This window comes from Lagopus muta, chromosome Z, assembly GCF_023343835.1.
Source record: "Lagopus muta isolate bLagMut1 chromosome Z, bLagMut1 primary, whole genome shotgun sequence".
In the NCBI taxonomy this organism is placed as follows: domain Eukaryota; kingdom Metazoa; phylum Chordata; class Aves; order Galliformes; family Phasianidae; genus Lagopus; species Lagopus muta.
The window spans coordinates 64,735,061-64,759,792 of NC_064472.1; the positions used below are offsets into that span (position 1 = coordinate 64,735,061).

The window sequence follows — 24,732 nt, forward strand, 5'->3', positions numbered from 1 at the left end:
GCCTGGGGTGCAGGAGTCCCCCACAAGCAGGGATAGGAGGTTGAAGTGCATCATCCTGGAAGAGCAGAGGCCCAGACCTTGGGGCTGGTTCTGACCTGGCTGTGGAAAACCTCTGAAAGCAATGGAGGCTCACTCTGGTGGTTGCTAGGCCTGGCTCTAACGAAACACCAGCAAGCCAAAGACAGGAAGAGGGATCCCAAACCAAATCCAGCTGTCCCCCAGGGACTGTCAGCCCCCCAGAGATGGCGAGTGCCCCAGCCCTGCCATGCCGGCAGCCTCCTCTGACCCCCAGGTGGTTGAAGTCTCTCCTACTGAGGACTAGATGGGATGTGGAAGGTCAGGGGTTGGTCTTGGGGCCTGCACAGAGCAGTGTGAGGCCAGGCCTCTGCAGAGATGAGCAGGAACATGAGTTTAATCTTTTGTGAACATCAGGATCAGGATTCAGTGATGCTCAAAGACTCCAGGCACTTCAAGGAGCACGTCTATAGTATTACTGTAAATTTTCAAGGAACTGTTACAAGCGGAGTTTGTCTCTTCAGTGAGACTGAGGAGAGTAACTCAGTACTGTAATAAGGATAGTTTAGCATTGGTTTTTAAATAATTGTTGGGATTACGGTGGATTTTTTCCAATAGTATCTGTAAGGTCATTTCTTATGAAGAGCTCAGTTAGACAGAATGCAAAGGAACAAATCATTTGCACATCCAGAATAATGATTAGGATACACACATTGATGGCATCTGAAGATAAATCCACTCAGAAGCCTCTAAATTCCACAGAAATGACTCCAGAGCTGCATTAGACATTTCTTATCACAGAAAGAAAAAGCCAATTACAAAACAGTGTTGGTAGCAGGGAGAAACAGCAGCTAACATCAGAGTTCCGTCCCCAAATCTTTAATAGAGAAATATAAAAAATAGATTGTATTTATGCTTGGGATTACCCTGACCCAGCTGCAGTACCTTGCACTTGGCCTTGCTGAACTTCATGAGGTTGGCTGCCATGGGCCCACCTCTCAAGCCTGTCCACGTCCCTCTGGATAGCACATCTCTAGCATGTTAGCTGCACCACTCAGCTTGGTGTCATCTGCAAACTGCTGAGGGTGTACTCAATCCCACTGTTGATGTAATTGATGAAGATATTCAAGACCACTATTCCCTGTACTAACCCCTGGGGGACACCACTTACCACTGATCTTGATCTGGATATTGAGCCATTGACCACTGCTCTCTGTGTACAGTCTTGCAACCAGTTCCTCATCCATCAGTTTGCTCATCAAGTTTAGTGAGTTTAGTGGGAAATATTGGTGATAGGTGGATGGTTGGACTGGATAATCTTGAAGGTCTTTTCCAACTTTGGTTATTCTGTGATTCTGTGAAATCCATACCTTTCCAATTTGGAGAGAAGGATGTTGTGTCAGACTGTGTCAAAGGCTTTAGATGACATCATCAGTTCTTTTCTTATCCATTGAGGCAGTTACACCATCATAGACGGCTGGTCAGACAGGACTCACTCTTGGTGAAGCTGTGCTGGTTGTCTGGGATACCTACCTATCTTGCATGTGTCTTAGCATAGCTTCCAGGAGGATCTGTTCGATGATCTTCTCCGACACAGAGATGAGGCAAACTGGTCATCCTTGGGTCATCCTTTCTACTCTTTTTAAAAATGAATGCAATAGCATTAGCCTCAAAATTAGACAGTGATTTGTATCCTGATATTCTTGTGTGTGTTTGGTTTGCATCCATTTGGTTTGGCAATTCTGTATCTGCCAGTTTCACTTTTTCCATGGGAAAGACCACTCCGGCATTTCTCCAGCACCATCTCTAACAGGGATTCAGTCTCTTAAATATTGCAGAATAGACCCCTAACAATGGAAGTATTTTAACTCAAACAGGATAATAGGAAATTGAATTTTTCTTGCCAGTGTGCCCCTTGGGACCTTCTACAATTGAGCTGTTGGATGTTTTGACAGACAATTGTGATGGTAATGCTGCTAGTGTAATAATAATAATAAAAGCGATGATGAGAATTACACCTATTTCTTTGCAATTGATTAGCCTGAGAAAGTTCTTTCAGATTTTTTTTTTCTATCTTAAATAAATAATTAAAATTAAAAAATGAAGAAAAAATTCCAACAACAGCAACTCCACCACAAAATCGGAAAAAAAACATTAATCCACCTTCTGTGGTACTGATAATGTTGAAAAAGTGTATTTTATTCACATAAAGATACATTACAAAATTTAAAAAATTAAAAAAAATTAAAAACATTAAAAAAACAATAAAAACATTAAAAACATTTAAAAAGATACAAAAAATACATTACAAAATAATTAACTGTCGTGTTCTCTTAAGTTTCCCACCCCATCAGCCCATCTTTTACACCAAGAGAAGCACTGTGAGAAAAATTTAGGGTCACAAAAGTAAGTCAGTCAGTTGTGTCTGTGTTTAGGAATAGTGTTTAGGAATCACCATTGCACATCCTGCATTCAAGATAGAGTGTGTGCTGTAAAAAAGCATTTGAATTTCCATAATCTGAAATGTACGTAAGAAAGTTTGCTGAAACAGTGGATCTTTAATTGCAATGGGTACAGCCTCGTAGTCCAGTAACTTCTTTCTATTCAATCTGAAAATGTCTCACATTCGTGTTTACTATAAAATCTCAAATATCAGAGGGATCCTCTGGAATCTGATGAAAACCAGTCTTCCAAGAATGAACTGATTGGAAGTAAGTCTGAGTGCTACCTCTCCTTGACGGAAATCACTAGACCTTGCATGTCAAGGGATTTACCCATTGCTGCTTCAGTACTCTCATAACTGAAAGAGGATGCTGGATATCTGACAGCTGCTGGTTTTCCAGTTGAGCTGTGGGATTTTGTCTCCTCATCTCCAATAAAAAGAAATGAAATAAGATAAAATGGGAAAGCTTATCACTGAAAAATCTTAACATAAAATATCAAACATAAGTACTGAAAAGAGAAGTGAAGCATTATGAATGTTATAATGTTAAAATGGAGCCAAGTTTAAGCAAAGATGAGAAAATCAAGATGAGAAGCAAAAGGCACAAATGGAAATACATAACAGTCTATATAAGCAGAAGAAAAAGCTTTTTTACTGTGTGGGTGATTAAATGCTGCAACATATTACCTGAAGAAGTAATAGTGGATCCATCCTTGGATAGGTGTTTTCCTGGCCAATCTTCTCTAGCTGGTCAAATTCTAAGCCTGCCTCCCAACTCAACAATTCTGTTTGATTCTGTGATCCTTTATCACCCATTAAGAGCTCTGCCTGGAACCTTGCTTTCAGCATGTGAGTGCTTTGCTGGTCAAGGGATTTTGCCATCTCTTCCTTGGGGCAGTGCTCACCAGGTGCCTATCAAGCCTCAGTCATTCTTGATGTAGTTGTGTCATATAAACAAGAGCTGATGAACTGGGATGTGAGTAGTGAATAGTGAATGCTGATTCATTTATCTCCTGTTAAAAATGGCTTTGTCTATTAGCAATGTTTTAACTCTGGTCGTTATTCTTCAAGGCAGGTAGAGGGCGATCTGGCTTCATCACGATGTTCATGGCGCTCAGTAGCATGAGCCAGGCATATCTCTTCCTCCAGAAATAGAGATGGAGGTGGAAGTAATAAGATTAATGTTTGGCATCAGACTTCCACCTTCCTGCTGTTAGTCCTTGTGAATACCTATAATAGCTGTGTGTTCTTTCACCGTCTTTCACCCATCCCCAGGTACTTTCTCTTGTTATTGTTGTCAGCTTTTCCAATCTTAAATGGTAACACTGGGAACTATTTAAACAGAATTTTTTCTCAGTCATGCAAATATTGTCACTGTTTTCTTTCCCCTCCAGAAGGGGGGATTTGGTTTAGGATTTGGTCTGTGGATTTGTCCTTATCCTCAGCAATTAAAACATCTTTCCTGAGGCAAACAAAAGAAAAACAATAAGAAAAAAGGAATGTTTCATTTGTCTGATTCTATCTTGACACATTAAACAATAAAATATCTTCACTGAAATAGATATTTGGAGAGAAAGAGAAAATTCAAAGGAGAAATATTAATCTCTCTGCTCACTGTGGTTTTATAGTAATTATGACAGCATTAATTTTGTGCCCCTCACAGGAGCTGAGCAATTATGCTTCTGAGTTGGGTGTGTTTACTTATTGCTAAATAAATTAAATACAGATAGTTTATGACTTTGTTACCTTAATGAAGTCATATTTTAAGAAGAACCCTACTGCCACAGAAGTGAAACATCTCAAGATCTTGGGTGGATGAAGCAGTTCTGATATTCATCATGAACCTCTGCTGTCTAAGCTCTCCTCTGTGTTCCTGGATCACATGCTTCAGGGTAGCAACAGGGAAAAAAAACCTTTCTATCTCTTTCTTACTCCATGCTATAACTACTTCTGTGATGTCAGTGTTATAAAGCAATCAGAGATGATTCCAACAGTGTGATGAGATTCCGGCACTTAACTCTGCTGTCACTCACTGACTTCACAAGAAATATTACAGGAGTATATGAGAGAGGCACCATCGAGTGAAAGGAGACCTGACTATGATGGATGCATAATAGTGCTGTATTAAGGGGCTCTGGTGTGAGTAAAGCTAGGGCAGAAACTGCCAAGCTTCTCAAGTGCTTCAGATGGTGTTGAGTTAAGATATTTTAAAGCCATGATAGACTGTAGAAGGCATCAGTCAGACATAAGCTGCAGTTTCCTTTGTTTCACAGTGAAAGGTGAGACGCACCAACATTAGGAAGTAAAACAACACTGCACACATAAATGATTTGTAAGATTCATTAATATCCTCCTTTTTTCACAGTGCAAAATTACCTCTGACAAAAGCATTGCAAGATGATCTTTCAAAAGCCAAGAATGCTGAACAGTTCCTGTCTGTCAGTTCCCTTAGTTCAATTTTTGTTTAATTAGGAACAGCTAATATATCCTATGTCCCCTGCCTGCCTCATTCATAAAATCATTTTTAAAGGAAATTGCAATACTTGGGCATATCCTTTTTTTATATCCATATTCCTTTTGAGAAGAGCTGTTTAACATACAGAAGCCATTGATCAGGTGGGAATTTGTGCTGAAGCAGCATCTCTATTTCTTACAACTGGAGCAAGCCCTTCCGGGTATCCTAAAACCAAGCATGCTCAGCGAGGTTTTAATTACCTCTGGTAAGTTCTCTGGCAAGTCACAAGGTTTTTTATCTGTATCTGAAAGACTCAGAGGATTATGCTTTTTGCTAATAGCATGTCTTAGTGCACAGCTAGAGTTTCTTTTCTAGAGTTCTTTTCTGTTTTTAGTTTGCAGACTATTGTGATAATTATGCAGTCTCAGCCACTGCAATTGTCACGTACAGACCTCTCAAAAAAGGATGGAGAATGAGGAAAGCTAATTCTGCCCTTCCTCCACTCCTGCTGGCTTAGGGAGGCACAGCCAGTTATAACACGCGGAAATGGTCTTAAACTAAGAGATACTAGGGGGAAATTTTTCGCTCAGAGGGTGATGACGTACTGGAACAGGTTGGCCAAGGAAGTTGTGGATGCCCCATCCCTGGAGGCAGGGCCAGGCTGGATGTGGCTCTGGGCAGCCTGGTCTGGTGGTTGGTCGCCCTGCACATAGCAGGGGGGTTGAAACTAGATGATCGTTGTGGTCCTTTTCAACCCAGGCCATTCTGTGATTCTGTGGTTCAGATAACCCCTGCTAACGACTTTTCAGCTTGTCTTTCTTCCAGCTCATGTAGGCTAGGCACTTGTGTATCTGTATGACATTCCTCAGTGGTTTTACAAGTGTATTAGCATGTTTTACTGGTATTATTCAGTACATAAACGGAGACTCCTTTCAGTAGGGAGCTTGTAAAACAGAAGGGAACAGGCTCATGAGCAGGGTCTGTTGTGGTAGGACAAGGGGAAATGGTTTCAAACTAAAGAAGAGCAGCAGCAGATTGGATATAAGGAAGACATTCTTTACAATAAGGATGGTGAGGCACTGCACTGGCATAGGTTGCCTGGAGACCCTCAAGATTAGGCTGGAGGGGCTCTGAGTACCTGATGGAGCTGTAGGAGTCCCTGTTCATTGCAGAGGAGTTAGAGTAGATGACTTTTAGGGGTCCCTTCCAACTTGAACAGTTCTATGATTCTGTCATTCTACTAGTATGCAAGTGCTTGCAAGGCTGAACTAGAAATGAAATAGAAGCCAAATGATTAGGCCCCTAAACCCGAGGAATGTTTGACTGAGAGCTGTAGCTGCTATTATTCAGCCTGGATAGTTGAGGCTCATGCAGTGCCACCAGTAGTACTTTTACCCTGTCACTTGTACAGCAGGAAGAACTGTGTACTTGACACATTTGCTTTCAAGCACCTCTCATGATCCTGCCATCCTCAGGCTGGGGCTTTGACTGAGTGCAATACTTTAGGCAATCATTTTTTGGAAGAACTGTCACTGGCAGTCTGTCCTCTGCTCCTGTGTCAGCTAGGCCTGTCACTGTCAATGCCTTGCCTTTGTATCTCCAAAGCCTCTCTGTGACACTATCACAGCATCTTCCTGTCTCTCCAACATTAAGTGCCACCTGCAGAGGTAGTTCCTTCTGTGATTGACTTGATTGATTCTGGAATTAGACTTTTAAGCTTTTCTCAGATCTATTTTATTTTCCATCTCTTTATGCTTTTTACCACCATTTTTCACTTGTCTTTGGTTTGAATTTTTGAATTCCTAGTTTTTCCTATTAATTGGTTTATATTCACCCCAGAAATGCATCTTACCATGACCTCTGAAGACAGAAAAGCTGCTAGTCCATGTGCATGTCTCTTGCATCACTACTTGGGTATGTGTAGATGTGTAGAAAGTTCCTGTTGACAGAAAAGCACAGTTTTGATTTCTGATTCATTTCTCTGTGATTCAGACTTTCTGAATGCTTGAAGTGTTTAATTTGGCTATGATCTTCCTTTGTCATCTTAGATCTCTTATTGGTTTACAGAATTTTACATACTGTCTTCTGCACCTTGGATATTCACCTTATAAAGGTGAACAGTTTCTTCAAAATAAACCTTTTTGTCATTCTATGTGTTTTCCATCTCAGTTTGCTAAAGATAGCTTACACAATGACAGCCATTCCGCTCAGCTAAGCCTCCAAGAACACTGCCAAAAGGCATGATTTTGCTCCAGAAGGGATTCAAAAGTTATGGTTTCTGCAGAGGAAACTTCTAAGCCGATGGTCAGCATTTGTTTCTGCAGATTACTTCTGGTCCTCTAGGTTTTTTTTCTAGTTTTGTCCAACGGAAGTTTGTCTGGACGCTGTCACTAGAGTGCATGTCAAATCTGCATTCATCGATGCTGACTGCCTGCAGAATAGTGAGTTACACAAAGAAGAGCAACAACTAAGACTCCGTTCTATTACTACAGTCACACACTGTGGATTTGCCATGATAGTGCCAGTAGTGGTAAACAGACCCCTTCAGGCCATTTGAAAATAAATTGTGTAAATTCTTTTTGTCGTATTTACTTCAGGATATAAATAATATTGTTTGCACCTACCTGCTACCTGATCTGAATAGGAAACTCTATGCAAATCAAAATACCCTGTATTTAGACACAGGCAGAACAGAACTAAAACAGAATCTGAGTTTTGCAGTGTACGTATCTAGCAATAGAGAAATGACCTATATTTATTACATTCTCTGAGCTATATGCATGTTGGGTAACATATAATTTGCCTACAAGAATATTTAGAGCTTGGAATCAGAAACTATCTGAGTAAATGTGCAGTTTTCCATTTATGTACTATTTTGTTTTGTCAGACATACAGTCTAATGCTGGAGTTATTTGTTCAGAACTAGGGCATGAGTAGGACTGTTGCTAACATTATATTAAAAGCCATTCGGTACTAGACCTAAATAAATACAGGATAGAAGAGAACCTGAAGGTATATATCTCTCTTGCTTGTCAGATCCAGACTAAGAACATTTTGAAATAGTGTTTTGTGAAATACTAAAAGTATCTATAGGAAACAATCACAAAGCCAGATTCTGAAGAAGTCAGCTGATGTAAATAACACAAGCACACACTGTAATAAACACTTACTCAATCAGTAAAGTGCAAGCTTTAAATACATTCAGAGCACCACCGCATTTATTTTATTCAGACTTGCAAAGCCTAGCTGTGGAAGCTGTAGGTCTCATTTGAAAGAAAGTATCAGATTCCAACAGTTACTCAGGTTAAGAAGAAAACAGAAATGCAACAGAGCTGCTTTTGGAATAAAGGAGTAATTGATGTTGAAAATTTTTCTCTAGCAATAGGTTCAATCTGCACAGCAGGTCAGTCTGCAGTACTCAAGTGCATAAAAGGCACCAAAATCCCACAGGAACAGAAGTCTTCTGCCCATTGCCTGTTGTCACCAAAAGTGCACTTCTCACATTCAGAAAACGAAGGGCAGGTGGTGTCACAGAGCATGACTTCAGGTCCCAGTATTGTATGAACACAGTTTGTTATTAGGATGAGGAGCCTTCAGGTGATGCTGGGCACTCCACAATACCCATCTGATGTTCCTTTTCCCCTCCCAGACTTCATGTGCTCATTAAGCCATGGGCTTTTTCTTCACATGGCAAAGCAGGGCGAAGTCCTAAATTCAACTTGCAGCATGAATAATAATGTAGCTTTTACTCACTACAGCAAGTATTTCTCACAAAGGATGAAGACTTTGAGTTACGTGGCAATTTTAGAAAGTCAGTGGAGCTTCTGCTGAAATGCTGATGTCACAAAATGGAAATTTAAAAAAAAACAACAAAGTGCACAGAATGGTATAATAGGTGTTCACTGATTGCAGGCAGTCACTTTACATGGGGATGACCAGCCACGTGTACACACTGAGAATGATGTGTTGTTCAACTGGCCAGTTGTGTTACAATTAAAATAAAAGTGGGGCCCCTAGCAGAAGTGTTGTATAGTGCATAGACCTTGGGTGGCCACCAGGTGCACACTCATCCTCTTGCTCACTCTTCCTCCTCAGCAAGATGAGGGAGTAAAGATGGAGATCACTTCCTAATTCCCATAATGAGTAAGACCTGACTTGGGGAAAATTAATTTAATTTATTACCAATTAACATAGACTTGAATAGTGACAAACAAACACAACTTGAAACAACACTGAATTAATTTAATATGCTGTAAGTAAGTCTTCCCTCTATTATTTTCAGTTTTACATATTTGTATTTTTTGACTGCTGTGCTAGTCTCTTCCCAGTATTGCAAGGATAAACCTGAGCAAAATCCATTGCCTTTGACATGGACCGACATCTAAGAAGTAAAATAACTATCTCAAACAGCTCTGCAGTTAATTGCAAGGGTGGCTGGTGCTGCTGTTGTTGGTTTCGTGGGCAACCTCAGCATCAAAGAATGCTGTTTATTAAAAAAAATACAATTATTTACACTTGCTTTTTAAGGGAAACATCTGCTAGTACTGAGGACTGAGAGTAGAATTTAGAAACTAAGAAGACAGAAAGGGGAAAGGGAAGGAGAAAACAAAGGGAGAGGAGAAAGGACCACTCAAGAACCACTCAATAGCTGCTCTCAGATACTGAGACCAACAAACCAACCTTTCCAAAATCTCTGCAACTCTTTGTAGGCATTGAAAATACATGGCATACTTACCATATGACTAACTTCAAGCTTCCACATGCATTTTCATGTCCCTCAGATTAGACAATAGAAGAACAGTGTTACCACAAAGAGGCAAGCCTCGTTCCTTGACCTGCTGGCTGTGCTCTACTTCATGCAGTCCAAAAGGCCTGCCTTGCTGAAGGGAACATTGCTGGCTCGTGGTCAACTTGGTCTCCATAGGATCTCCAGGTCCTGTTCGGCAAAACTGAGCTCCAGCTGGGTGGCTCCCAGCAGGCACTGTGGTCTCAGCTTGTTCCTCTCCAGCTGCAGAACTTGATGCTTCCCTGTATCGTTCTGCATGAGGTTACTGTTGTCTTATTTCTCCAGCATGTGGAGGTTCTCTGAATAGCAGGATGGACATTTCAGATGACAAACTGTTGTCAGCAACTGCGTGCCGTTAATGCTCAGCTTGTCCATTTTGGCTCAGTTCAACAAGGGGGTCCTATCTTGTCAGCCATCCCACGAGGGTGGCCGATGGTGGTTATTGATTTAAAAGACTGTTTCTTCTCTATTCCTCTAGCAGAACAAGATAGAGAGGCATTTGCTTTTACAATCCCAATGATTAATAACGAGGGACCAGCAGAGAGGTTTCAATGGCGTGTCCTCCCCCAGGGAATGATGTGTTCCCCCACAATTTGCCAATTGGTGGTGGGAAGGATCCTGGAGGCAGTTAGAAGGGACTTCCCTCAGTATACAATTGCACACTATATGGATGATCTTTTGCTTGCAGCCCCTTGTTATTTAGGCTTGTATATGTTAGAAGATCGAGTAACAGAAGCCTTGACTGCGGCCGGTTTTGTTATCTCCGAGCAAAAAACTCAGAGGGGACCAGGAATTGAATATCTCGGGTATAAGTTTGGCCCAGAGATGGTACGACCGATTGGCCTTGATATTCGGCCCCATATTACCACCCTGTGGGATGTGCAGAAGTTAGTAGGGGCAATCCAGTGGATTCGAGGGGCTTTGGGAATCCCACCTCGGCTTATGAAACCCTTTCATGATCAGCTTAAGGGATCAAACCCGAGGGAGCCTAGAAAACTTACTCCAGAGATGACTGCCGCATGGCATGAAATCCTGCAGAATTGTATGAGAACATTCCTAACGAGATGGGACCCTGATCGGGCTCTCGAGGTAGCAGTAACGAGATGTGAGGCGGGTGCAACTGCAGTGATAGGTCATTCCCTTGATGCTAAGCCCCGACCTCTATGGTGGCTGTTTTCCGTACAGCCCACACGAGCCTATACTTCCTGGCTTGAGATTCTAGTAATGTTGCTTAAGGAATCTCGATTGCTGTCACTGCGAGCCTTTGCAAAAGAACCTGATGCAATATATCTACAGAGCTCATTTCGTGATACACAACCACTTCCAGATATCCTTCTTACAGCTTTACAGGGATATGGAGGTGCAATTGAATATACTGACTCTCTGCCTATCTTTGAGCTAGCAAAACCCCTACATGTTTCCCTCCGATGCTGCGTTCAAACTTCCCCTCTCGAAGGGCCTACCTTGTTCACAGATGCCTCCTCATCTACCGGACAAGGGGCTGTAGTGTGGCAAAACTCAGACAATAAGTGGAGCTCGGCTATTTTTTGTGACCGGACAGTTAGCGTACAAATATTGGAAGTTATGGCTGTAACAATAGCACTTCGTCTATGGCAAGAAATCCCATGCAATGTAGTTACTGACTCTGCTTTTGCAGCTAAGCTGCTTGCACGCATGGGTCAAGAAGGACATCCGAGTACTACAGCAGCCGGACTGTTAGAAGAAGCGTTGGCCTCTCGCTCGGCTCCAGTGGCTATACTACATGTCCGCAGTCATTCAGAGGTTCCACGGTTTTTTACAATGAGTAATGCTGTTGCTGACAAGATCGCAGGCACGTCATGCTTCACTGTCAGAACTGCACATGATCTTCATGCATCTCTTCATATAGGTACCAAGGCTTTGGCACGGGCCTGTTCTATTCCCTTGCCAACAGCTAGTTCAGGCATGTCCATATTGCAATTCTGCCCCAACTATTGGTGCAGGTGTTAACCCCCGTGGCTTAAAGCCACTGCAGATGTGGCAGATGGATTTTACATGGGAACGCCGTATGGCCCCTCGTCCATGGCTCGCCGTTACTGTAGATACAGCTTCTTCTATGATATCAGTCACTCAACATACAAAGTGCAATTCGACCGCAGCACAGAGTCATTGGGCCACTGCAATAGCCGCAATGGGGTTGCCCAGTCAGATAAAAACAGATAATGGGTGTTGCTTCATCTCAAAATCGACCCAGGAATGGCTACCAGCTTGGGGGATATCTCATTCCAGAGGAATCCCTGGCAACTCTCAGGGACAAGCAATTGTAGAACGTGCCAATCGCCTCCTCAAAGAAAAGTTACGTGTCCTAGGGGAGGGGCCGGGTCGGGCCAGGGGTGGCGATGGCGCCGCAGCTGCAGTTGGAGAAGGCGGCCTGGCGCTGGACCGAGGCGGTGCCGCCCGAGGCGGTGACGCAGGAGCACATCGAAGCGGTCTACCGCGTCAGGCTGGAGCTCTGCCAGCACGGCGCCTGCCGGAGGAACTGCCGGAGGAACTGCCGGGGGAACCCCAACTGCCTGGTGGGCATCGGGGAGCACATCTGGCTGGGCGAGATTGATGAGAACAGCTTCCACAACATCGATGATCCCAACTGCGAGCGCCGCAAGAAGAACGCATTTGTGGGCTTAACGAACCTCGGCGCCACGTGCTACGTGCACACTTTCTCGCAGATGTGGTTTCTTAATCTGGAGCTCCGGCAAGCCCTCTACTTGTGTTCCAGCAATGAGCACACAGTCAGAGAGAGCATCCCCAAAGACAAAGACTATGAGCCTCAGACCATTTGTGAGCATCTTCAGTACTTGTTTGCCTTGCTGCAGAACAGCAGAAGGCGATACATCGATCCCTCTGGGTTTGTCAAAGTGCTGGGCTTGGATACAGGCCAGCAGCAGGATGCCCAGGAATTTTCCAAGCTGTTCATGTCACTGCTGGAAGATACTTTATCCAAACAAAAAAATCCAGACGTTTGAGACATTGTTCAGAAACAGTTCTGTGGGGAGTACGTCTATGTCACGGTCTGCAACCAGTGTGGCAGGGAATCCAAACTCGTGTCTAAGTTTTATGAGCTGGAGTTAAACATCCAAGGACACAAGCAGCTGACAGACTGCATAACAGAGTTTCTCAAGGAAGAAAAATTAGAAGGGGACAATCGTTATTTTTGCGAAACTTGTCAGAGTAAGCAGAATGCCACAAGGAAGATCAGGCTGCTAAGACTTCCATGCACACTCAACCTGCAGCTGATATGTTTCGTGTTTGACAGACAAACTGGCCATAAGAAAAAGCTGAACACCTACATTGGCTTCTCTGAGCTGCTCGACATGGAGCCTTTCATGGAACAAAAAAATGGTGTTTATGTATATGAACTGAGTGCTGTTCTCATACACCGAGGTGTGAGTGCATACTCAGGGCACTACATCGCCCACGTGAAGGACCCGAGGAAACAGCCAGAAGTTATACCAGAAGAGGTTTAGGTTGGATATTAGGTGTTTCTCCTAATGGGCTCTACTCACAGAGGATTATTAAGTTAATAGGTTGTAATTAGGTTGATAGGTTATAGGGTTATTAGGGTAGGATTATTCTGCGAATCGGGATGTAACGGGGCAAGGCTTAACCGAGAGGACAATGGCATGTATAGGCGCAATGCGGGGATTTCGGGGTGTACGCAGTTAGGGTCCTCTCGAGTTGTAGTAGACTTTCTTGACCTTGGAGAGGGGGAGATGTTGTCAGCAACTGCGAGACTGCGAGACCCCCCCACGGGATGTGACGCGATAGGCCCTCTCCCTGCTCTATGATGGATGTGTGGCACGTGCCCTTAGGGGCGTAGACGAAGCACATAGGTTATATAAGCTAGAGTTCACGTGTAATAAACACCATTTTGCTGTTCATCATATTGGTGTCTGCGTGCAGTCATTTGGTCCTGGCCTGGTTTTAGGTCAGTACCGTAGGAGGCAATGCAACAACAAACACTCTTTGCAATTCTTTACCATTACGTATCATCAATATGCTGAGGCTGCACTCTGTCCCAGTACCCAGATCATTATGGAAAGTGTATATTACCTCCTCCCAGAGTGCTCTCCTGACAAATCCTCTGGTATACTGTGAAGATTCCTAGAAAGATTCCTAAGCCAGTTGGCCAACCAATGAAGCATCAACAGATACAAACTTGAGAAAATGATAACTTTCTAGCAAAGATTGTTGTCCTCACATACAAATCACACAGAATCACAGAATCACAGAAACATTAAGGTTGGAAAAGACCTACAAGATCATTCAGTCCAACCATCCACCTATTCCCAATATCTACTTAGTTCTCACTAAACCACATCCCTCAACACAAAATCCAAACATTCCTTGAACACCTCCAGGGTCAGTGACTCCACTACCACCCTGGGCAGCCCATTCCAGTGCCTGACCACTCTTTCAGAAAAGTAGTATTTCCTAATGTCCAGCCTAAATCTACCCTGGTGCAGCTTGAAGCCATTCCCTCTGATCCTATCACCAGTTACACGAGGGAAGAGGCCGACCGCCAGCTCACTACAACCTCCCTTCATGAAGTTACGGAGAACAATGAGGTCTCCCCTGAGCCTCCTCTTCTCCAGACTGAACAATCCCAGCTTCTTCAGCTGCTCCTCATAAGGCCTGAGCTCCAGACCCCTCACCAGCTTTGTTGCCCTTCTCAGAACCTGCTCCAGGGCTTCAATGTCTTTCCTTATTCTTTAAATTCTTTATAGGAATAATGTATATTATCTATACCCTGAAATATTAAGAAGCATAATTTCAGTCTTACAAAAAGGATTCACATAAACACTGTTATACCTTCTCCCTACTTGCATTTCTTCAAAGGGTAATGATAAAATAAGAAACAAAGTGCACCGTGACCATGGCTCAAGTTGTCTGGTGGATTTCAGCTTTGTTTAAAGATAGATACCACTAAAATTCAGGGCAATATAACTGAACACTGTCCTCAACATTTCTTTAGGAATTGTGCAAATTTGGCTTATTGTCATCATTTGTCTTCAAAATACAAAATAGCAAAGAAATACATTTGGACAAATGTGAGAACATTATTGTCCCAAGTGGAAAAACATCTCATTTGCATTCAGATTCTGTTCCTACTGTCTCTCCTTTTGTTTCCAAAGTGACAAATGGTCTTTCCCCCTCCCCATCCCTTTCAGAATCTCATTAAAAGGTGCAGAAATGAGGCTTGAATGGCCCTGTGACCTTATTTCCTTTGAGGGTCACATGCAGAACACAATTCAATCCGGTGTGCTGGCATATTTTATCAAGGGTTATTTTTTCATCAGGAGGGGGGTAGAGCAGGACAGAATAACCCAAAACACTGGTGATACAATACATACAGTGATACACATGCCATTAGTCCCAGCAGTGTATTCCAATGGCTCACGGATTGCTGTATAATGTGATTTTCTCTCAGTGAAAGTGAATTTAAACAATAAATGGCTCTATCGTGGGTGAGAGTTCCACATATTGCATTTTGAGAAATGAGATTTCTCACTGATTTAGCATTCTCATTTGCTACGCAGTCTTCCCTTCTAATAACAAGAGACTGGCTTGTTTGTTCCCAGTTTATTTTACTCCTATTTTAATGCAAAAAAAGCATGAGGAATAACAGCGTGACACTTAAGTGATTATATGCTAAGCATGTCTGAGAAACACACATGGCTTATACAAGTCAAAGATGTTGCTCCTGAGATGCAGAGAATTTCATGGCTAGGAAAAAAAAAATGGACAGTAGCCAGTATTGCCATTATGCGTAAGGATTCCTAGTATATCTGTCACAGGAGCAAAAATATAAACAGAAAAGGAGGTGTTTCATAATTTATTACCCATGTCTGACAAATCCTTGTCCTTACTGGGGAGAATTTCTGGTGACACACACATATTGCTAAGGCCTGAAATAACGTATTTGTGTAATTATGCCTGAAGTATTTCAGCTATTCTATTGTGATCTCCTTCAGAGAAATTATACAACAGCTGGTGCCTCTTACGTCAATGAAAAGCGGATGTGACAAATTGTCATAGTAAGTTACTGCTGCACAGAGTGACAAAAACAACAGATTATGTGATATTGGCTTGATTGTCAGCACCTTCCCTCCAGAAACTTGTGCCTTGTCTTCTCCTACAAGCTGTGTTATTAAGGCCCTTGTGTGGCTGTTGGTGAGGAAATACACATGTTGCTTGAAGAGTTACAGCAGTATGCACTGGCCAAGAAAATGACTGATGTCTCAGGGCACACCATTTCTATTAATTACGTAAGTATTTTACAATGCCTAGAAATCAGCAATATATGTTGAAAAGCAGTTACTGATGCTGTGGCAGCATCTTGTTGATACACTGTCAGTGTTTAACTTGGTACTGTTTGCACTTACAGCATCGTGAAGTCAGACGCAAGTCCATATATAGAACAGGAAATCCTAGGGTTTATTCTAGACTGAAGCACAGAGAAAACCACAGGGAAAAAATGAGTTGAAGGTTTCTAAGAGTGTGTATATGTGTGTGTGCGTGAGAGCACACCAATATGAGTATGCGTATTTAGAGGTGTGCTGTGTCTGTACCATTGCTTACAAGCAACTGTTCATTCATGATACTTCAAGTTCCCTAAAAGCATGTAAGCTTCTGGGATGGATAAAGCAGTCAGTATGTGAGAAGCAGCAAGGGGCACACACACAGTCAGTTCTGTGCTACTTCTGTATGGATCATTTGGAAACAAATTCAGCTATTTCTTTTTACAAAACTTACATCGAGATCTTTTTGCAGAGGCAGCATTAGAATTGCTGCAGCTGCTGCAGGTCACAAACCTTTAGAAAGACCAGATACACAAGTTAGGTTATCCACATACTTGACCAAGGGAAGACCTTTGATAGAATTGTTTTGTGTATGGAGTGGTCCTGTGTGGATTCAGAGATTCTGTGTCATCCATTCGTGTTTTGTGTCACAGAATCGTAGATTGATTTGGATGGGAACATGTTGTCAAACACCCTCTGCCATGGGCAGAGACATCTCAGGTTTTTGACTTTACACCTCATCACCAAAGATATAGTCACTTTTGGCCTTGTGTAGTTTTAGTACATCTGACAACCCTGCATGGTGTGTTCTTTCTGTTCCCATGTGAGCACTCATGGGATCGCCTGCCACAAATTTTGTGATAATCCAACATTGCCACCATTGTTTCCTATGCACAGAAGTGGATATTCTGCTCTGTACACAGTTCCCTGGAGGTAATCCACCAATTCACACAGATGAGCTAATCAAAAAGCTTTTTATTTCATGGTGTGAGAGCTGTGTGTGGCTATCCATACCATGACTTGTCTTTTGGGTTGCTGTCTCCATGGCTGAAGCACCACTCACTGCCTCAATGTGCTCACACCCACTGGTTAATCTCATAACATCAGTGTGTGGGAATAAAATATACATTCTCAACATTATCAGTACCACAGAAGGTGGATTAATACTTTGTTCTGAGCATATCATTGTAGGTTTTTCTCCTTTTTCTTTTTTTGTTAATTTAAGATAGAAAAACTCTGAAAGAACTTTCTCAGGCTAATCAATTGCAAAGAAATAGACATAATTAACATAATCATCACTATTATTATTATTATTATTATTACTCTATTATTGCCATCACAATTATCTGTCAAAACATCCAATAACTCAGTTGTAGAAGGTCCCTAAGGACACACAAGAAAGAAAAATCCAATTTCCAATTATCCTGTTTGAGCTAAAATACTTTCACTGTTAGCAGGCCTGTTCTACAACGTCGGAGAGACTGGATCCTGCTGAGATGCTGCTGGAGAAATGCTGGAATGGTCTTTGCCATGGAGAAAGTGAAACTGGCAGATGCAGAACAGCCAAACCAAACTGATGCAAACCAAATACACACAAGGATATCTCTAGGATACAGATTGCTGTCTACTGCTGAGGCAAATAGGGACCAACATCCTGCTCCTCTCTCAGGTATCCAAAATCTTTGCTCACAGGATGTGCATTTCGTAACAGTTATAGCGCTTAGAGAAAAGGACATGGTTTCTTGAGCCTGCTTTTTACATTTCTTTACTAAAGATGTGGGCACACAACTCTGATGTCATCTCCTGTTTCTCCCTGCTAGCAACACTGTTTTGTAATTGGCTTTTTCTTTCTGTGATAAGAAATGTCTAATGCAGCTCTGGAGTCATTTCTGTGGAATTTAGAGGCTTCTGATTGGATTTATCTTCAGATGCCATCAATGTGTGTATCCTAATCATTATTCTGGATGTGCAAATGATTTGTTTCTTTGCTTTCTGTCTAACTGAGCTCTTCATAAGAAGTGACCTTACAGATACTATTGGAAAAAATCCACAGTAATCCCATTGATTGTTTAAAAACCAATCCTAAACTATTACAGTTACATACAGTTACTACAGTTACAGTTACTCCCCTCAGCCTCACTGATGAGTACCAACTCTGCTTGTAATACTATAGAGCTGCTCCTTGAAAGTCTGCAGTAGCACTATAGACACACTTCTTGAATTGCTGGGAGTCTTCATTGGTTAGTATTAAAGGATTAAAGGATTAAACTCATTTTCCTGCTCATCTCAGCATGCACAGGGAGAGCATCATCCCAGGGCTGACCTTGGCTCCTGAGTCCCACCTGAGCCCCAGAAGGAGGGATGTTGACTGCCCAGGAGTGAAAGGAGGTTGTTGGGATGGTGGGGCTGGAGCACTCACCCTCCCAGGTGGGGCGTTGGGCTTGCTGGCATTTTGTCAGAGGCCAGGCTTAAACACAACCAGAGTGACACATCACAAGTTTGCCTCTAGCACTCTGTGAAGCTGCACAGGTTTTCCACTGCCAGATTGGAACCACACCAGTGCTTTGCCACTGCTGTACCCATAACTGCACCTCAGCTGCCCTCCTGGCTTGTCATTCTTGGTGGTGCCTTCAAGGGACAGGAGACAAGGTGGACTCCACTGCAAAATTCCACTGTTAAACTGAAACCAAGCTCATTTCAAACACTGAGTAATTTCACAAAGTCCCTGTCTCTTTGCTAGTCTCTTTGCATTCACAGGTGATGAGTACTAATTTTGCTTGGCAGCAGTATTATAGAAGTTACTTGAAGTTACTGATATCTTCAAACCCTATTGATTTCTGATTGTTCAAGAAAGACTGAATTCATTTGCCTACTAATCTGAGTTAAGGATTGGCCTTCCAGGGGTGAAATTAAGCCAACTTTTTAGCACAGGCTCTAAATGAGACAAACACAAAGTCTCTCACATACCTCCCATTGGCTTCCACATGTACAAATCAAGTCTCAGTGAAGTATGACTATGAAGTGTGAATGCTGCTTTATGTCTTGGTCCAGATGACATTGTAAAGTAGAGGTGGCTGATCTCTTCTCCTTAGGAAATACTCCAACAACCATACAGCAGATGTTCTGAAAAGGTTCACTGTTTGTGTATTACATCCATTTATTTGACTGACTCATTTCAAGGCTCCGTAGAAGCCTACAAATAGAGTGATTTTCCTTTTCAGCATTCTAAACAGTTTGACACAACTGTGCAATCTCATCCACTTCTTGATAAGAATGAAGACAGAAGTGCAGGTGGTCTGGTCATCACTGATTGTGTGTGATAGTTACTTAAAACTGTAATTGAGAAAGAGTAAACAAAGCTTTTGCTTTAATCTTCATGATGTATATGACAAATTTCTAAAATAAATGCTTGTTTTTTATTCAGTAAGCCTAAAAAGTTTTAATTCCACAAAATTATGCTATTATTTTTAAAATCCATAAGAGCTCTTGGAGCTTTCTTTCTGTTTAGACTGTTCCTTTCAGAGTTGCTTTACTTGTTTGCTTTTATCACACCTTGAAATGGAATAATGGAATACCTGATTGTTGCATTTACATGGACTATAATATTGCTACTATATTAAACTTATAACAGTGCTATATTAAACTTAGTTGTATACTTACTCTTTTTAGAGAGCAGACCAGTTAATAAGAGTTCTTAAGTTACTCATCCCTTTGTTACCTGTCCAAAATTCACAGCTTCTATGATCTTAACAATTCTTGGTCACTGTCTGCTTCTTTATCAAAGAATCAGTGGTACAATCTGAAAATTTGTTTTTATTGTTAGTTGGTTAGTATTGTTAGTTTTAGTGTTGTGTATCCATAATGCTTCGGTTTTCCATAATGCTCTGATGCTGTGTTCTAGAGATTCTAATCTACATGGTATGCCATTCTTTGCCCTGAACACTGGTCATTTCTGTAAGTTGGAAGCAAGGTAACACTGAATTCAGCTGATGCTCCATACTCCAGGTCTCTGAAAAGACTACTGCAGCAGAACTGCCCTTGAAGGCAACCATTTCAGTCTCCCAGCTGCTCTGATAATCTTAGCTCCTATTCTATCACTTAATTTTGCACATGGATGTCAAACTGCATTATAATCTAATTTACCATCCTTATTTGTTGCAATATTTTTTATTATTTCCCGTGCTGTTCTGGAAAAGATTATGTTAATTCTATTTTTGTAGTTCTGTTAATTCAGCTCTATACTTTCCCCAGTGTTCAGTGCCACAGCAGTTTCCCTGTTGGCTGTTCCCCACTACTTGGTTATTGCCCTCTGCATTTGCAAGGATGTGGAAAAGATCTGTCAACCAGAAGGTACGCACTGCCTATTCGTACTTGCACTCTTCTTCCCTCCAGACACCCTGAACAAAACTGCCACGCAGACTGTCCTGCTCACTGTACACCAGTCTCCACTGAATGACACCCCGGGTTATCCATGAGCTACATGTATGGAAACAGATCATCTTCAGTTTGTGTTTTAAGAGGATAACAAACCTCGATCAGTGGATAGGAAGAAGTTAATAATGAGTGCTTTTGTGTGACACCAATTTTTCAAAAACGCTCAATATTTTTTTGGTTCCATTCAGCAGTGTCAGATTTGACTGCCTTTTCCGTACTTTCTGTGACATCCTTTTACAGGTAACCCCATTCTTTGACCTTTACCTGACATTCTGTGTCAGTGTTCTGGTGTGTCTATGTGCGAAATGGCACATAAGGAGACTCTATGTGAGACAGAATTTTTTTTTTTAAATAGTTTCCTGAGGAGCCAGACATTTCTTCTTTCGCTCACTTTCTTATTACTTAAAGGCTCTGTTGTAAAAGGGAAATTGGGTCTTTTTTTTTTTCTTTTTTTTTTTCCCCCCCAATCTTTCTGGTCTTTCTTGGACATACAGAACGAAAAGGATTTGTTCCACTGAGCTGAATAGGACTCAGCATCCTGATCCTGTTGCTTCTCAGGATTTTTATATCCTCCTGTTGACATCAAGCTCCTGCTATCCCATCACCTACTGCATTACTGAAGCCTACTTCTGAAAGATTTGCTCTTGCAGGAAAACAAGGTGACATGTGTAAGGGCATCATTACTAGGGCCCAGGAAGTTTTTGCTCTTGGTTATGTCCCTCTGCTGTTTCTGTCTGCTTTCATTCTCACTAGACTTCAGGCAGGCATTCATACCTAATACCAGTCAATCAGTCACTTCTGAGTGTTTGCTGTGTCTGTTAAAAAATCCATTGCTTTCTTGTTCAAGAGAAAGGCAACATCACTTACAGGGTGCCAAGGAATTTGTCTTTCCTTGTTAATTCCTCTCCTTGCAAAGTCTGTAGAAAGGCTCAGATAAAAACGATTCTCTTTCCCTGAAATTAAGGTGAGCTAGTGGTATGGTGCTAGAACTCAGACCTGTGGAAAGAAACGCTGACGAGCAATACAAAGATGCTGTCTTGCAAACACAGATTGAGCAAGGAAAGAAAAGAACATTTGCAGTTATGTCTGACTGCATTGTGCTGGGCAGTCTACACTCAGACTGTTTAGCCACTGCTGTGCTGTTCAGCCCTTTGTGCATTTCACATAATAACCACAAGATTTCAGAGAAAGACAATGCTGACTTTATTTCATGAAAATGAAACTTGTGGATAATTGCATACGTTCAGTTCTTAAATGCTCAATTTTCCTTCCTGACTTCACAATGAATATGAGTGTGCCTTCCTCACATCCTTATTTTATCCCATGATTTGGGCTGCAGGTTTTTTAGGGTTAGATTTTTTTTTTTCTTTTTTTCTTTTTCTTTTTTTTTCTCTGTACCTATATAGAAAAGGGTAGAAAAGGAAAATATATCAGCAGAGGTCCTAAGGTTGAGCCAAAGGACAAGCATAAGTGAGAGAACTGCAGTTTGGAAACCCAAAGCCGACATGGAGACAAGCATCTGTTCGAAGAGTAAAGGGTAAGAGAGCACAAGTGAAGTAAGAGACACACGTAAACTATGTTATCCTTGTCTTTATTCAGTCTGCTTGATAGAAGACAGTAAGATATATTACACTGGTCTAGAAGTTATGAAGCCAAACCATTGGGCTACTCAGCTTCACAAGTTTTTCTGTTATGCTGTGTTATTTTCAATTTTCTAGGCTGGTAAGTTATTTAGCAACCTTTCCTTGTTCTCACAAGTCTATCAGTGTTGGTAGAAGAATTAGTGAATCATTCTCTACATTCACTTGCTGTATTGTGTTAATTGTGTTAGAAACCAAATATTTGGGATTTCTTTCATACTTCAAGAAAGTAGTTTCTTGAGAAGAAAAAGAAATAGGTTAGGAAAAATTCTGGCAGGTCTTACACAGTCAAATCAGGAGTTTAAAAAAGAAGTATTTAAGATAAACCTTCCAAATCTTATTCCAAACATGCTTCCCTTCTCCCTGCTCCCCGTGATTTTTGAAGAGCTGGAATTAACCAGCCGCACCGATTTGATTCTAGAGGCACGCCTGGAGATGGCACTACTCTCAGACAGGTTTTTCACTGCCATCTGCTGTCCTATAGAGGTGTTTCCACTTTGATGACAGCGCAAGTCTTCACCAGACACTGTGAAACAATGTCAAGCAGCCAGCAGTCACCACCCTTTTATCTAGCTTCTTTGGGCACACCAGAACTATTGGTGGGTAATGTGGGTCATGCTTTCAGACCATGTCTTTAATAGCACTGCACACCAGAGAGATCTGGGAGCAAGAAAGAAGAAGAGGATGGTTCATTACAGCTGATAAACAAGTGTTCCTGGGGAAGGGAATTTGTAATGATTTTCCAGCACAAAGGCAGTCACAGAGCTCTCATTATAATCTCTAAAATTGTCAAGGTCTTTCCAGACTGCTGGCACTGCTTACAACTAGCATAAAGAGACAAGCTAAGGGTTGTTACACAGTAACTATCACAGTAGTGTGATAGAATCTTGCTGGCATATGCTGAGACAATGAGTCTCCAGTATTTCTTAAATAGTAAAACAGAACAAAACCTGGTCTGTAAAATAGAAGAGGAATGCTTTGGTTGGAAAGAAGGCTTTTTGCCTTCTAGCATCAGTCGCATTCCTCCAGAGAAAGCTGTGGGGCTAGATTCAGCTGGACATTCACATCATTCTGTAGCATGAGGTTTTGTTCTGATGAGATCCAGTGAGCCTCTGGGTATTACACATTTCACACTGCTCTAGGTCAAGGCTTCCTAAAGATACAGCTCCCCTTTACCAAACAAACATAATGATAACACCAAGTCACAAAAGGCAGTGCAGTAGAGTTTCAAATTCTGTTCAGCAGTTTCCTTTATTCCACTGCATCAATTTGCCTACACAAGCAGTGCAGTCCATGGGTCTGTGAGATATTTAGCTTTCCAGATACAGGATGAGCTGAGCTACTCTTCAGGCTCCAGCTGTTGAGGTTACATCTCTGCAGACCATAACGGGAGGTGAGCTCACATGTAGAAAGTATACATTGCAAGACAAGCCCTACCCAAAATGTTCACTGTTTTCTTTCAGCACTGGACTGGTGCTCACACAGAGGTGTCAGGTAAGATGTGCAGTTTGAAATAACTCACATCACGGTATATGGGAACAGCAGCCATTCCAGAAAGGTGGAATACTGTTAGAGATCCTGTTCTGTATCATGCAGCCATTCGTTTCATGGCATTGCACACCTGTATTCAGATCCATGAATTCTGCTTTCCTACTCTGTGCCGATTATGCAGCTCTGGCAGCACATCTCCGTGCATAAATGAGTGTGTAAGTATGGATTCTTTCCAAAAATAGTGAAAATCCCCTCAGTCTTAGAAAAGTTATTAAACTGTGTTGATTGCTTACATTTATGCATAAAATGTAATTGAGCTGTGCACATTTATTATTTCAGGGTACCAGAATGGACAGGAAATGACTGTAATCATCCAGTCGTAAAAGCTTCTCTTAGCTTCTTGGAGGTTTTTGGGCTAAGGACAGCATCAATTGTTTCTCAGCACGGAGAAGAGCAGCTCATGAAGGTTCTCAATGATCTGCTCTTTCTCCATGGGGCATTGGGTTCCAGAGGGCAATCTGGACTTCGCTCCATCCAACCACTGTTTCACAACTGAAGAAACAAAATTAAAACAAAAGAAAAGAATAATAATTATTTTTTTTTAAAGACAGTGAGAGAAAAGGGAGCCTGTGATTGTCAGCATGAGGGCGAGGTGCAAGGGCTGTCCCGAGGCCCCCTGGGACGCACTGTGGAGCTGCAGAGAGGAAGGAGAGGGCCGCAGTCAGTCTCGGCAGCGAGGGAGGAGGGGCTGCAGCCCTGCATCCCCCAGCTCAACGCAGATCATGCGCAGAGGGGAGAGGCCCCTTTCCCGGCTGTTAGAGGTGTCGGGAGGCTGAGGGCATCTATGCAGCGACCCCAGGATCCAGGTGAGCTGGTTTGGGAAAAGAAAGGGGTGATGTTGGGGTGATGATGCTGCTGCCAACAGGGGCAGGGCTGGGGTAATGAGAGAGGTGCTGGGGCATTGACCACACAGTCGCTATGGCTCCTGTGGGGAGAGCAGGCAGAGTGGAGCGGGCAGAACCGTGTGCCGTGCTTGGAAAGTGCACAGCCTGGTGCTGAGGCCTGGCCCGCACCTCAGGAGCCAAGGCTTCCCCTCTGCTCTTATTGTCTCTGCTCATGCCCAAAGGGCT

At 42.2% G+C, this 24,732-nt stretch overlaps 1 protein-coding gene and 1 pseudogene across 1 annotated transcript in view; both read left to right on the forward strand.

Annotated features, from left to right (window-relative positions):
* Positions 1 to 24,407, forward strand: part of LOC125687406 (uncharacterized) — a 212,757-nt gene extending 188,350 nt beyond the window's left edge. The window contains exons 7-9 of the mRNA XM_048932534.1: positions 17,495 to 17,706; positions 20,289 to 20,387; positions 24,210 to 24,407. Of these exons, the coding sequence (XP_048788491.1) occupies positions 17,495 to 17,706; positions 20,289 to 20,387; positions 24,210 to 24,235 (337 nt within the window). The 3' untranslated portion in view covers positions 24,236 to 24,407. The remainder of the gene's footprint in view (positions 1 to 17,494; positions 17,707 to 20,288; positions 20,388 to 24,209) is intronic.
* Positions 12,078 to 13,521, forward strand: LOC125687181 (ubiquitin carboxyl-terminal hydrolase 48-like; annotated as a pseudogene).
* Positions 24,408 to 24,732: the final 325 nt, after the last annotated feature.